The sequence below is a fragment of the Coregonus clupeaformis genome, chromosome 9 (genome assembly GCF_020615455.1).
Source record: "Coregonus clupeaformis isolate EN_2021a chromosome 9, ASM2061545v1, whole genome shotgun sequence".
NCBI classification, from domain to species: domain Eukaryota; kingdom Metazoa; phylum Chordata; class Actinopteri; order Salmoniformes; family Salmonidae; genus Coregonus; species Coregonus clupeaformis.
In genome coordinates, this window is record NC_059200.1 from 36,342,259 (window position 1) to 36,356,341 (window position 14,083).

The 14,083-nt window shown below is 40.7% G+C and overlaps 1 protein-coding gene and 1 pseudogene across 1 annotated transcript; one reads left to right on the forward strand and one right to left on the reverse strand.

The window, feature by feature from the left end:
• Positions 1-292: 292 nt before the first annotated feature.
• Positions 293-7,560, reverse strand: LOC121574416 (5-hydroxytryptamine receptor 3B-like). Its single transcript, XM_041887040.2, has 9 exons — positions 7,363-7,560; positions 6,164-6,327; positions 5,843-5,887; positions 4,200-4,309; positions 3,783-3,952; positions 3,244-3,401; positions 2,195-2,405; positions 1,790-1,999; positions 293-1,422 (listed from the first exon to the last, which is right to left on the reverse strand). The coding sequence occupies exons 1-9, from the start codon at positions 7,394-7,396 to the stop codon at positions 1,157-1,159; spliced, it is 1,368 nt and encodes a 455-aa protein (XP_041742974.2). The 5' UTR covers positions 7,397-7,560; the 3' UTR covers positions 293-1,156.
• A 582-nt stretch (positions 7,561-8,142) lies between these two features.
• LOC121574231 overlaps positions 8,143-14,083 on the forward strand; it is a 37,271-nt pseudogene continuing 31,330 nt past the window's right edge.

A 14,083-nucleotide genomic window follows, 5' to 3' on the forward strand; every position in this document is an offset into this window, starting at 1 on the left:
TTATAAAACTTTTGACTGGTAGTATACATATATATATATAAACTCTGGGTAAAACACCAACGTTTCGGCATCACTGTACCTTCTTCAGGGTAATGACATTATACTCAATCATTTTCTCTGGGTGTACGCCAGCTCATCCTTTTTATTAGGGGAAATATGTACTGAAATCTACAATAACATTGAATTTATGACTTTTATTATGTGATTGGACGAGATAAGACTATTGAAAAATCATGTCCATTTATGACACACAAAAACACTTGAAAATATGTAGTCTCTTTTTTATTAAGGATTAACAATGCAGGCTATGTTAGAAGCATACAGGTGTATTAAGAGCAAATCAGCCATTTTCGTGGATATAACCTTTTACTCACTGTACTGGCTGGAGGCTTTGATAAGATTCCACAACATCTATATCCCTGTATAACACTAGCTAAAAACAGGATACACAATCAAACCAAGAGCCACAGTTGATGTTAAAAAAACGTGCAACACGACTTGCTTGATATGATGGGGAATAAGAAGTTACATCACAAATATGAATGTACAACATAACATTACAGCGAACAATAACCAGTATTCATTTCTCTCCTCAAGTCAGAGGTGGCCATACAACCGGTTGTAATGTGATCTGCTCAAAGAATGTCTGCTGTTCAAGTGAAAATTATATTTACAAAGATTGTTCCCAGCCAAAGGTTTTATGAGTAGCTCATGTATCTTTTTTATGACTATCAGTGAGCCAACAGGGAATTCAGTTGCCTAAGCTAGGCTTTGAATGTGCTTTATTGATTTGGTACAAGTTTCAGGGGAGCATGGTGATTCAAGTTAATGTAGAATAACATCACATTGATGTTACGGAATGTGCCCGGAGAATAGGAGTAAGATATATTTTTATGAAGATCTTCAGTTGAAGAAACACATCAGAAGGAATATGTTAATCAGCCCATATTGATTTACGGGGACCATCTTCCAATTGTACATGGGGATACAGTGTTCACTCAATAGCTTCTAGCTACAGTATCAAAAGAAAGAGAGAGAAAAGGGATTGCGTCGCCCACATCAATAACCCTTAACAGACTTAACATTTGATTACAGCAAAATAAAACCTTTTTCTCCTCATGCCAATAACATTTGAACAACAATTCCTCTTCACTCCTCATGCAGAGCTCCAGCTGGCCCACAGTAGCAGCAGAGTGCTGGTGTAGACGACCAGGATAAGCAGGTAGACTCGGAACAGGAGGAGGTCCACCTTGCAGCACAGGGCCACCCAGTCAGCCTGGGCAGAATCGTCACTCTCCCCCTCCTGCAGGTAGAGCCGCAGGGCCACCACCTCCTGGAGCAGCCTCTCCAGCCGTGGAGCACTCTCCTGGGGCTCGCTCAGGGACAGCAGGTCCTCCTCTGGAGCCAGGTCAAACTCATAGCCTGGAGGGACAACATGAACTGTGGGGTGATGATGGGGTTGGACAAATGAATGTCCAAAGATAATATATTTTGTTGCTACATCTTATCAAGGTAAGTGATTAGGTGTATGTGTAGACATACTGTAAAGGTGTTTCATCTTTATGATTGATTTGATGTTAACACAGAGGAAGATAGAGATGTTGTCAACATGTAAACATGTCAGAGCTGGCCATTACAAATTAAAGAGAATAAGAAATCTGAGGTAAATAAATTGGTGGTAAGTTAGGAAAACAACCACCAGCTAAGCTTTTGTTTCTCATACCTAGTCACTCTCATGTCCTATGACCTAGAAATACAAAGCTTCTCAACAACACAGCCCCCCTCTCACCCCCACACTGATCCACGTCAACCAGTGTTTTGACAGAGGTGAAGTTGCTCTCGAGGAAGGTCTGGCTGGACGAGCCGTACTTGTCGAGGAGGCAGGCGGACACTGACATCTCCTTGACCTCCTTCTCGTTGTGGTGGAGGAGCTTCACCACGAAGATGGAGATGGATAGATTCAGCACCAGCAGCGCCATGCACACCGCAAAGAACGCACCTGTAGGATGGAGGACACCAAACATCAACAACACCTGTTAGAAAAGGACACATCTTCATTATGTCTTCATAAATATGTCTCAACACATTTCACAAAGCATTGGCCATGGCTGGGTATGAATGGCATGCTTAGTGTGTCAAACAATATTAGAGAAAGTTCAAAACAAAGATGAGGAAAGGAGCTGATGTAGGATACCTATGAGTGGTGTTCTGATGGTGGTGGCAGGCATCTCGTTCATCAGGTTGACTCTGAAAACAGTATAGCCTAGGAGGATGCTGGTCTTAAAGGTGATGCGCGTGCCACTGTTGGGCGGCAGGTAGAAGCTGATGATGTCCACCAGCATGAGGAAGATGCTGGGAATGAGCAGACTCACCACGTACAGCAGGGGGCGCCGGCGGATCAACACCTGACCAGTGGGGGAGTGAGAGAGCAAGATGGAGAGAGAGCGTGGGAAAGAGAGAGAGGGAAAGTGAGAGAGACAGAAAGAGAGAGTTTGACTTTGATTAATATGAACTCACTTTCCTCAACTGAACCCACAAGAAAACCCTATTCCATAGTATTATCCTCCTATTCTCCTCCAGTGCCCAAAAACACACAAATCCCATCAACAACCGCTTTTACAATGATCCATAGTGTAAAGGTAACCCAACGAGCCCTGCTGGATAGACACTCCATCATTAAGTGCCCTCCTGAGCTGAATGTAGAACAGCAGCCCTGCCTATCCTTGCAGACCCACCTGCGCTGGGCCCAGAGCCCATTTTTCCGGCAGAACAAGGTGGCCATTGATCAGCCGCCACAGAGACAGCCTCATTATTGTGCCTCTCTCTCTCAGCATGCTGGACGCGCCTCAGCCTCATCTATTAGCATTAGCGCTTAATCCCGTCCGTGAAGTACTGGCTGATCCCTTTAACTTCCTCACAGCAGGAGGACCAGGAGGAGGGGATGGCTAAAAAACTACTGTCGATACTCAATCTGCTTTAGTTGTCATTGTACAGTCACATTCTCCCTACAAGAGAAGTGTGTACTTTTTTGTTGCATCGACATCAAACCATATAGAAAATCCCACTATCACACCTATTCACATATTCCTTATTTACTGACTGACTGGATATGCATTGCTGTATAAGTGGATAAAGATGGCAGTAGACATATAGGTCATATTTGTATTCCTTCAAAATTACCTTCCTTCAAATCAAGTATCTAAAGGGAAACAAAGAGATATCTGGTAAACAGTAGGCACACACATTGAACTGGATGTGGGCATAGTCTCTGTTGTCCAGGCGAAGCTGCCAGTAGCGGGAGGGCACAGACAACAGCTCCCACTCGCCATCGTCCATAAACGACTTCTGATCATTGGCGATCTCCTCCGCACTCCTCCACAGAGTCAGGTTCACCTCACTCACTGCATACACGATGGTAAAGGTCAAGGGACAGAGTTTATTAAGCCTTAATGACACTCAGTCAATATGACCTGCTATTGATTTGATACTATATTAAATGACTAACTACTGTAATTTACTAAATACTGTATGTGTGATAGCCAAATGCATGTATATTGTCTATGGAAAGATATGGCATTGTTATTTTGCACTTCTAATTGTGTGTTACTGCCACGTCATCCATCTGTGCAGATCCAGATGTGTAGTCTGGATGAAAATGTATGCACTCACTAACTGTAAGTCGATCTGGATAAGAGCATCTGCTAAATGACTAAAATGTCAATGTAAATGTAGTCATTTGACTGGGTAGTAACGTTAGCATGTTTACATCTCTCTAGGCTAACCTGAGTGAAGCCAGCTGCGGAAGGTCAGAGTGCAGTTCTGCTTATCGAAGGGGAAGGCGTACAGCTCCAGGTCACATGCAGACACCACCTGAATGGGTTTGTTGTTCTTCACCATCCCCGACGAGTTGACATACACATAGGGGATGGCAGGGGACTCCCCTACATCCACACTAACAGGGGGAAGACCACAGACTTATGGGTTAGATGGGAGTTCCAGCTGCTTACAGTATGTTGAACATGAGACACTGACCGTTAAGGTCAGCACACTTCTTTGTCAGTCTGTCATTTTAAAGTAAAAGGCCAAATATTTAACATTTCTGTGAAGAGTCTGAGGGTATTGAGTAATGTGAGGGTATTGAGTAATCCAATGACATGTTATGTAATTTGAACAGGAATACATACGGTGTCAATTCTTACAATTCACTGATGATGAGATCGGGCACCCATATAGCGTCAGAGGACAGGGAGATCTCAGTGATCCCGTCAAACTCCTCGGGGTCCCACACCAGGAACTCATCGGTCCAGATCTGACATCACAAACAGGAAATAAATGGAAAATGCATCACAAGACCATTCATATAATAATAATAATATGCCATTTAGCAGACGCTTTTATCCAAAGCGATTTACAGTCATGCGTGCATACATATTTATTTATTTTTTGTGTATGGGTGGTCCCGGGGATCGAACCCACTACCTTGGCATTACAAGCGCCGTGCTCTACCAGCTGAGCTACAGAGGACCACATTTGAAGTACATGACAGATGGGTGCATGACTGTTTTGGCTTTCAATAACGCAATTGTTGCATGCCAGACAAGGTTGAAGTTGCATTTGTAGACAGACATGTTATACAGTGCCTTCAGAAAGTATTCATACCCCTTGACTTATTCCACATTTTGTTGTGTTACAGCCTGAATTCAAAATTGGTTAAATTGATTTTTTTCTCTCTCACCCATCTACACACAATACCCCATAATGACAAAGACATTTGAGAAATGTTTGCAAATGTATTAAAAAATAAAATACAGAAATATCTCTTTTACATAAGTATTCACACCCCCTGAGTCAATACATGTTAGAATCACCTTTGGCAGCGATTACAGCAGTGAGTTTTTTTGGGTAAGTCTCTAAGAGCTTTGCACACTTGGATTGTACAATATTTGCCCATTATTGTTTTCAGAATTCTTCAAGCTCTGGTTAAATTGGTTGTTGATCATTGCTAGACAACCATTTTCAAGTTTTGCCATATGCAGTGCATTCGGAAAGTATTCAGACCCCTTGAATTTTTACGTTACAGCCTTATTCTAAAATTGATTCAATTGTTTTTTTCCCCCTCATCTACACACAATACCCCATAATGACAAAGCAAAAACAGGTTTTTAGAAATTTTTGCAAATGTATTCAAAATACAAAACGTAAATATCACATTTAGCTGTGTCATTATGGGGTATTGTGTGTAGATTGATGAGGATTTTACTTTATTAATTTTAGAATAAGGCTGTAATGTAACAAAATGTGGGAATAGGGTAGGGGTCTGAATACTTTCCGAATGCGCTGTATTTTCAATCAGATTTAAGTCAAAACTGTAACTCAGCCACTCTTCTTGGTAAGCAACTCCAGTGTAGATTTGGCCTTGTGTTTAGTTTATTGTACTGCTGAAAGGTGAATTCATCTCTGTGTCTTGTGGAAAGCAGAGTGGACCAGGTTTTCCTCTAGGATTCTGCCTGTGTTTAGCTCCATTCTGTTTCTTTTTTATCCTGAAAAACTCCCCAGTCCTTAAAGGAAAATTCCACCCAAAAACTATATTTTGGTATTTGTTTCATTAGTCCATTAGTCCCAAACTGTTTTGCTTGTCAGCAATCAAGTTTTCAAGATATGTAACTTTCAAAATACAGAAATCATCCCTGTATGATGCATTTTGCATGATGCAAAATGCATCATACGAGGATGATTTCTGTATTTTGAAAGTTACATACAGTATCTTGTAAACTTGATTGCTGACAAGCAAAACAGTTTGGGACTATGTTTAACACTAATAGAAGAGACAATTCATACCAACCTGCCTGTACCAAATGCTTGTGGTTACTTGCTGGGTCTTTCCATCCTGTAAAAAGTAGATTTTTTGTATATTTTTGTGTGTAAATTGTTTGGGCAGACTATTGAAATGTGTAGATACAAATGGTCAAAATGTATTTACTGAAACAAGATTCATATTTCATACAAAAAGAAAAATCTATAATTTTGAGCAACAACATCAACAATGTTTTCATTTCCTGTGTTACATATTACCAGAAGCATGGCAGGTAATCGTATTACAGTATATTTTATATTAAAATAATGAATGATTTAGATAAGGCCGTATACTGTTGTTCTTCTTTACCACATCAAGGACCGACTGCAGTATGAGGTCTATGTGGATGAGCGTGGGTCTGGTCCAGTTCTGAACAGGTCTCACTCCACAGTCGTATTTACGCAGGAGGGTCCTGGTGAGCTGGTTCAGAGCTGACCTCTTGGGTTTATCTGCTACCAGTTCAGCCAGAGGGGCTGAATGGAAGTCAAGTAGTAAATCAATCATATGAAATTCAACTCATTGATATATAGGTTTACAAAATGTTCTGTAACTTTTCCAAAATTCCCAGGCTTTCCAGAAATCCCGGTTGGAGCATTCCGAATTTCCTGCTTATTCCCTCCCATTTCCAGGAATCTTCCAACTGGGATTTCTGGAAAACCTGGGAAAGTTAACTAAATTGTGCAACCCTATTTCTATGGCAAATAAAATGCAAGCCCAGTCCATCTTGAGTATGACAGTAATCTACCTGATAATTTACGGTATTCATCTATTCTCAACATGATTATTGTGTCAAATATGTAAATGTTTTAATTCAATGGCTATGTCTCCACAATGGTTAACTCCATTACTAAGAATGAAAAATATAGATATTAAACATAATGAAGAAACATACTATCATTCAATTACAAATATTTTACCATCCATGCATTATTTTATTTGTAATAAGAAAGTGACAGGACATTGCCTGATATTCTTGATTTATGTCACACATGACAAAGAATTGTCTGTTTCAGATTGGGGTTGCAAAATTCCGGTAACTTTCCCAAAATTCCCAGGTTTTCCAGAAATCCCAGTTGGAATATTCCTGGAATCTGGAAGGAATAAACAGGAAATCTAGGAATCTTCCAACCGGGATTTCTGGAAAACCTGGGAATTTGGGGGAAATTATCTGAATTTTGCAACCCTGGTTTCAGAGTTGGTTAAAACCCTGAGATTCAAATGGATGGACTTCCTGTTATCATATATTTGGATTTACAGGATAGGAAGCTCACTGAAGGGTTCCATTAAGTCATACATTTGCAATAAAATAACAAACAGCATTATAATAAAGACATTGGAATAATGTCTTTGAAAACCGTTACTAGGCCCACTGTCTCATTAACATGTCAATCATCTTGAAATGTAAAGTTGCTTGTTTTATGTAGACAATTCCTAATAGCACTGACTATTTATGGATATTTAATCCAAAACTGATTGTAGAAGAGAAAAACTGTGTGAGTGAATCTTACCTGAGCTTAGTAGGAGCCAGAAGATATATATCATGTTGAGCAACCAGTTGCAGATCCCCGATCTGTTTTATACACCTGAATCTCCCCTTCAAAAGACTGTAATGTCAGATGATCTTCAAAGTCATTTTTCTTTCTTTCTTTCTTTCTGTTGTTTCTTTTCCTTCTGAAATGTATTCTGGATAGTTTAAGATGTCTCTTCTTTACTCGCTGTCAACAGTAAATGGACCTGTGTGGGAAAGTTTGAGTGGCATCTGTATTGATTTTCTATTAGCATGGTAAGATGATACTTTTTTTTAAAGGAGTGAGGCAGTCCCACTCCTTTGGTATTGAGGCACTGCAGAGGTGGAAGATGGCTACGTACATAACTGCCGATTGATTTATTAAAGTATATTTTTTAATCCCCTTGCTGAGCTAGTGTGTAGCAGCTAATGAATTGCTGTATGAAGTGTTTATAGAATGTTATGTCCCTTATCGACTGAGGTGAATGAAGCAACAGCAGCCAAGGTGATAATGTCTGGGGTAATTTTTTCTTGTTTTTGCTGTTCTCCAAATAGCATTTTAGAGTTTTTAAATTGAGTAGAAATGCAGTAAATTAGCTTCAACTACATATTCCTTGGAAGAAATCCCCCCTTGCCTATAGGTGCACATATTAAAAAAAAACATTTTAGGCTAACGTTTCTTTATCCTTGTAATGATATATCAATAATTTGCCTAAAGGTTATTTGCCCATGTCCATTGACGCAACCGCGTGCACCCACGTTGGTTGGGCGCGCCCGTTTTTTGGACAGGCGAATTACCCTCTACTCAGCTCTGCTTGTGAATGGCTGTTTGAGAGATTGACTTTTTTGAATCCGAAGGAGGGCTGTAGGCATTTGGAGGAAATAAACAAGACATTCGGCCTTGAGAGTTGAACAACAGAGTGAACATGAGGAAAACAACGAATTCGGTGAGCACTAAGTAACGTTTCTAAACTGTTGTCACAAAGTATTCTGTCTGTCCTACAAAAGATGTTTGAAATGGCGTCTCGTTCAACGTATCACGACAACCAGGTGGAAAAATTGTTATGTTATTGTCAATAAATCTTTGCAATAACAGTAATCAGCGAAAGGTCATCTGTCAAAAGCACTAACAACATGCATAGCCTACCCATAGTTTTGACATATACCTGTATCCTACAAACAGACCACTCCATAGTGAAGGAAGTTTATGATGAACTTCACCGTGGAGTTTAGTCTGCTAGTGTCCTACTAACTGGACAAAATACCACCAGCTTCAACTCATTATGGTTAATCTTAAACAGTTCCCATTTGTTGTGTTTCACACTAATTTGCTCACTGTAGCTATTGGTTATTTATTATATTTTGCAACAGTGGAATGCAAGGCCAGGCAAATTACACATTACATTTCACACAGTACAAAGTACATGATAAGACAGTTATGGCATTTGGGATAGAGTTTTAGTGAGTTGATCCACTATTTGACTAGTAATTAATCAACATGTCTTGAGCCCATTTATAGCATGATGATAACTGTATCTTTTCCCCAATTAATGTCCTGTCTACGGTAATCTGGGTCAGGGGTCAAGTGGCATATTGTGTATGTCAGTAAAACATCTACTGCCTTTGTCACTTAAGCATTGTGGAATGATAAACAGAAGCACTAGCTATCCATGTCAGGGCCCAAAATAGAGGCTGACCAAGACCCCAGCTCTCCATAGAAGTCTGCCTGCTGCCAGGCTGCATTCACACTGTTACCCTGACATTTCCACCTGCTGCTATTGGGGGGCTTTATACAGCCTCATGCCTCTCAGCTGGCACACACACACATCTCTCTCTCTTCTCTCTCTCTCTCTCTCTCTCTCTCTCTCTCTCTCTATAATCACAGTTGAAGTCGGAAGTTATTAAAGTCATTAAAACTCGTTTTTCAACCACTCCACACATTTCTTGTTAACATTTTACATTTTAGTCATTTAGCAGACGCTCTTATCCAGAGCGACTTATAGTTAGTGAGTGAATACATTTTTCATACTGTTAACAAACTATAGTTTTGGCAAGTCGGTTAGGACATCTACTTTGTGCATGACACAAGTAATTTTTCCAACAGTTTATTTAACTTATAATTCACTGTATCACAATTCCAGTGGGTCAGAAGTTTACATGCACTAAGTTGACTGTGCCTTTAAACAGCTTGGAAAATTCCAGAAAATGATGTCATGGCTTTAGAAGCTTCTGATAGGCTAATTGACATCATTTGAGTCAATTGGAGGTGTACCTGTGGATGTATTTCAAGGCCTACCTTGACATCATGGGAAAATCAAAATAAATCAGCCAAGACCTCAGAAAAAAAGTTGTAGACCTCCACAAGTCTGGTTCATCCTTAGGAGCAATTTCCAAACGCCTGAAGGTACCACGTTCATCTGTACAAACAATAGTACGCAAGTATAAACACCATGGGACCACACAGCCGTCATACCGCTCAGGAAGGAGACGCGTTCTGTCTCCTAGAGATGAACGTACTTTGGTGCGAAAAGTGCAAATCAATCCCAGAACAACAGCAAAGGACATTGTGAAGATGCTGGAGGAAACGGGTACAAAATTATCTATATCCACAGTAAAACAAGTCCTATATTGACATAACCTGAATGCCGCTCAGCAATGAAGAAGCCACTGCTCCAAAACCGGCATAAAAAAAGCCAGACTACGGTTTGCAACTGCACATGGGGACAAAGATTGTACTTTTTGGAGAAATGTCCTCTGGTCTGATGAAACAAAAATAGAACTGTTTGGCCATAATGACCATCGTTATGTTTGGAGGAAAAAGTGGGATCTTGCAAGCCGGAGATCACCATCCCAACCGTGAAGCACGGGGGTGGAAGCATCATGCTGTTGGGGTGCTTTGCTGCAGGAGGGACTGGTGCACACAAAATACATGGCATCATGAGGAAGGAAAATTATGTGGATATATTGAAGCAACATCTCAAGACATCAGTCAGGAAGTTAAAGCTTGGTCGCAAATGGGTCTTCCAAATGGACAATTACCCCAAGCATACTTCCAAATTTGTGGCAAAATGGCTTAAGGACAACAAAGTCAAGGTATTGGAATGGCCATCACAAAGCCCTGACCTCAATCCTATAGAACATTTGTGGGCAGAACTGAAAAAGCGTGTACGAGCAAGGAGGCCTACAAACCTGACTCAGTTACACCAGCTGTGTCAGGAGGAATGGGCCAAAATTCACCCAACTTATTGTGGGAAGCTTGTGGAAGGCTACCCGAAACGTTTGACCCAAGTTAAACAATTTAAAGGCAATGCTACCAAATACTAATTGAGTGTATGTAAACTTCTGACCCACTGGGAATGTGATGAAATAAATAAAAGCTGAAATAAATAATTCTCTCTACTATTATTCTGACATTTCACATTGTTAAAATAAAGTGGTGATCCTAACTGACCTTAAGACAGGGATTTTTACTAGGATTAAATGTCAGGAATTGTGAAAAACTGAGTTTAAATGTATTTGGCTAAGGTGTATGTAAACTTCTGACTTCAACAGTATATATATATATATATATATATATATATATATATATATATATACAGTGAGGGAAAAAAGTATTTGATCCCCTGCTGATTTTGTACGTTTGCCCACTGACAAAGACATGATCAGTCTATAATTTTAATGGTAGGTTTATTTGAACAGTGAGAGACAGAATAACAACAGAAAAATCCAGAAAAACGCATGTCAAAAATGTTATAAATTGATTTGCATTTTAATGAGGGAAATAAGTATTTGACCCCTCTGCAAAACATGACTTAGTACTTGGTGGCAAAACCCTTGTTGGTAATCACAGAGGTCAGACGTTTCTTGTAGTTGGCCACCAGGTTTGCACACATCTCAGGAGGGATTTTGTTCCACTCCTCTTTGCAGATCTTCTCCAAGTCTTTAAGGTTTCGAGGCCGACGTTTGGCAACTCGAACTTTCAGCTCCCTCCACAGATTTTCTATGGGATTAAGGTCTGGAGACTAGCTAGGCCACTCCAGGACCTTAATGTGCTTCTTCTTGAGCCACTCCTTTGTTGCCTTGGCCGTGTGTTTTGGGTCATTGTCGTGCTGGAATACCCATCCACGACCCATTTTTAAAATCCCTGGCTGAGGGAAGGAGGTTCTCACCCAAGATTTGACGGTACATGGCCCCGTCCATCGTCCCTTTGATGTGGTGAAGTTGTCCTGTCCCCTTAGCAGAAAAACACCCCCAAAGCATAACGTTTCCACCTCCATGTTTGACGGTGGGGATGGTGTTCTTGGGGTCATAGGCAGCATTCCTCCTCCTCCAAACACGGCGAGTTGAGTTGACGCCAAATAGCTCGATTTTGGTCTCATTTGACCACAACACTTTCACCCAGTTCTCCTCTGAATCATTCAGATGTTCATTGGCAAACTCAGACGACAAGATCCTCCCGTGTAGTTCTGGGCTGATTCCTCACCGTTCTCATGATCATTGCAACTCCACGAGGTGAGATCTTGCATGGAGCCCCAGGCCGAGGGAGATTGACAGTTATTTTGTGTTTCTTCCATTTGCGAATAATCGCACCAACTGTTGTCACCTTCTCACCAAGCTGCTTGGCGATGGTGTTGTAGCCCATTCCAGCCTTGTGTAGGTCTACAATCTTGTCCCTGACATCCTTGGAGAGCTCTTTGGTCTTGGCCATGGTGGAGACTTTGGAATCTGATTGATTGATTGCTTCTGTGGACAGGTGTCTTTTATACAGGTAACAAGCTGAGATTAGGAGCACTCCCTTTAAGAGTGTGCTCCTAATCTCAGCTCGTTACCTGTATAAAAGACACCTGGGAGCCAGAAATCTTTCTGATTGAGAGGGGGTCAAATACTTATTTCCCTCATTCAAATGCAAATCAATTTATAACATTTTTGACATGTGTTTTTCTGGATTTTTTTGTTGTTATTCTGTCTCTCACTGTTCAAATAAACCTACCATTAAAATTATAGACTGATCATTTCTTTGTCAGTGGGCAAACGTACAAAATCAGTAGGGGATCAAATACTTTTTTCCCTCACTGTATATATATATATTATTTTAACTGTTTAGCCACTACTGATCTGGTGTATCACTTCAAAACCTCAGCTATGGCTGGTTAAGGATACTTTAAGTTACATTGTATTAGGTATAAATGGATCATGACTCATGTACACTATGAATGAGTGAACATATTTACCAGGCTGCGGACTTAGGTGAGACTTATCTGATCTTGCAAACTGGCAGACAAAGCAAACAATGGGCATATCTTTGGGGGAACGTTTTAGATCAGGGGTGTCAAACTCATTTTAGCTCAGGGGCCACATGCAGGAAAATCTATTCCCAAGTGGGCCGGACCGGAAAAATCATGGTATATATAACTTAAAAACAACAACTTCAGATTGTTTTAATACGATCAACATACAACATAAAGCTGGAGCCTGAGGACAGTGTGTCCAAAATAGTACAAGCACAACATCACTATTAATCATAAAACACGTCAAGTTTATTTGAAAATTCTAAAGAAAAAGAACACACAAACACACAATGCCTCAGTGATTAACAGAACTGTTTCACAGAACTATATCAGGGTGTCATTTCTCAGGCAGAAATGTAGATAAAAATAATGAAATCCTGTTCCCCAAACAAGTGCAAGAACCACAGAGTCAAGAATAGTTTAAATATACAAATAAAATCAATTAAAAACAATAGCACATCAACATAAAAACATATAAACATAAATCTGAAAGCGTTGCTCAAACTCCCGTAACAGTCCAGTTATTTTATCTTTGAACCGCTTCATGTCTGCCACATGTTGGGTCGCGCACACATTTTTCAGACAGGGAAGTGAGCTGCATCACCACCGGCAAGTTGCGTCTCCCACAATGACAGCTTCAACTTGAAAGAACGTATGCTGTCATAATACTGCGTGACAACTTTGTTGCGCCCTTGCAGCTGTTTGTTCAAGTTATTCAGGTGCTCTGTAACATCCACCATAAATGCAAGGTCCGGCATCCATTCTGCGGAATGAAATTCTAACACTGGTTTGCCCTTTTCTTCCATGAACTGTTCAATTTCTTCTCGTAAATCAAAGAAACGCCTCAGCACAGCACCTCGGCTTAACCATCTTACCTCAGTGTGGTATGGCAGGCCATAGATGTGGTCTTTCTCTCTGAGAAGGCTGTCAAACTGACGGTGATTCAGGCTTCTGGATCGGATGAAATTAACAGTTTGGATGACCACCTTCATGACGTTATCCATCTTTAATGACTTGCAACACAAAGCCTCCTGGTGCAAAATACAGTGAAAAGTCAAAAAAATCACGTCCTCCATTTGCAGATTGCACTTTCTCTCTGAACTTTGTCACAACGCCTGCTTTTATCCCGATCATTGAGGGCGCATCATCTGTAGCCAGGCTGACAGCGCGGGACCAGTCCACTCCGACCCTGTCCAGCGCGCCCGACGAAAGTGCGGTAAAAATATCAGCTGCTGTCGTTGTATCTGTCACCGGCACGCAACTCCACGAACTCCTCGGTGACGGTCAATGTGTCATCAACTCCGCGGATGAAAAAATGGCCAGTTGTGCAACATCTGTAATGTCCGTGCTTTCATCAATTGCAACAGAAAACGCAATAAATGACTTTACTTTTTGCTTCAACTGGCTGTCCAAATCCACTGAAAGATCGGAAAT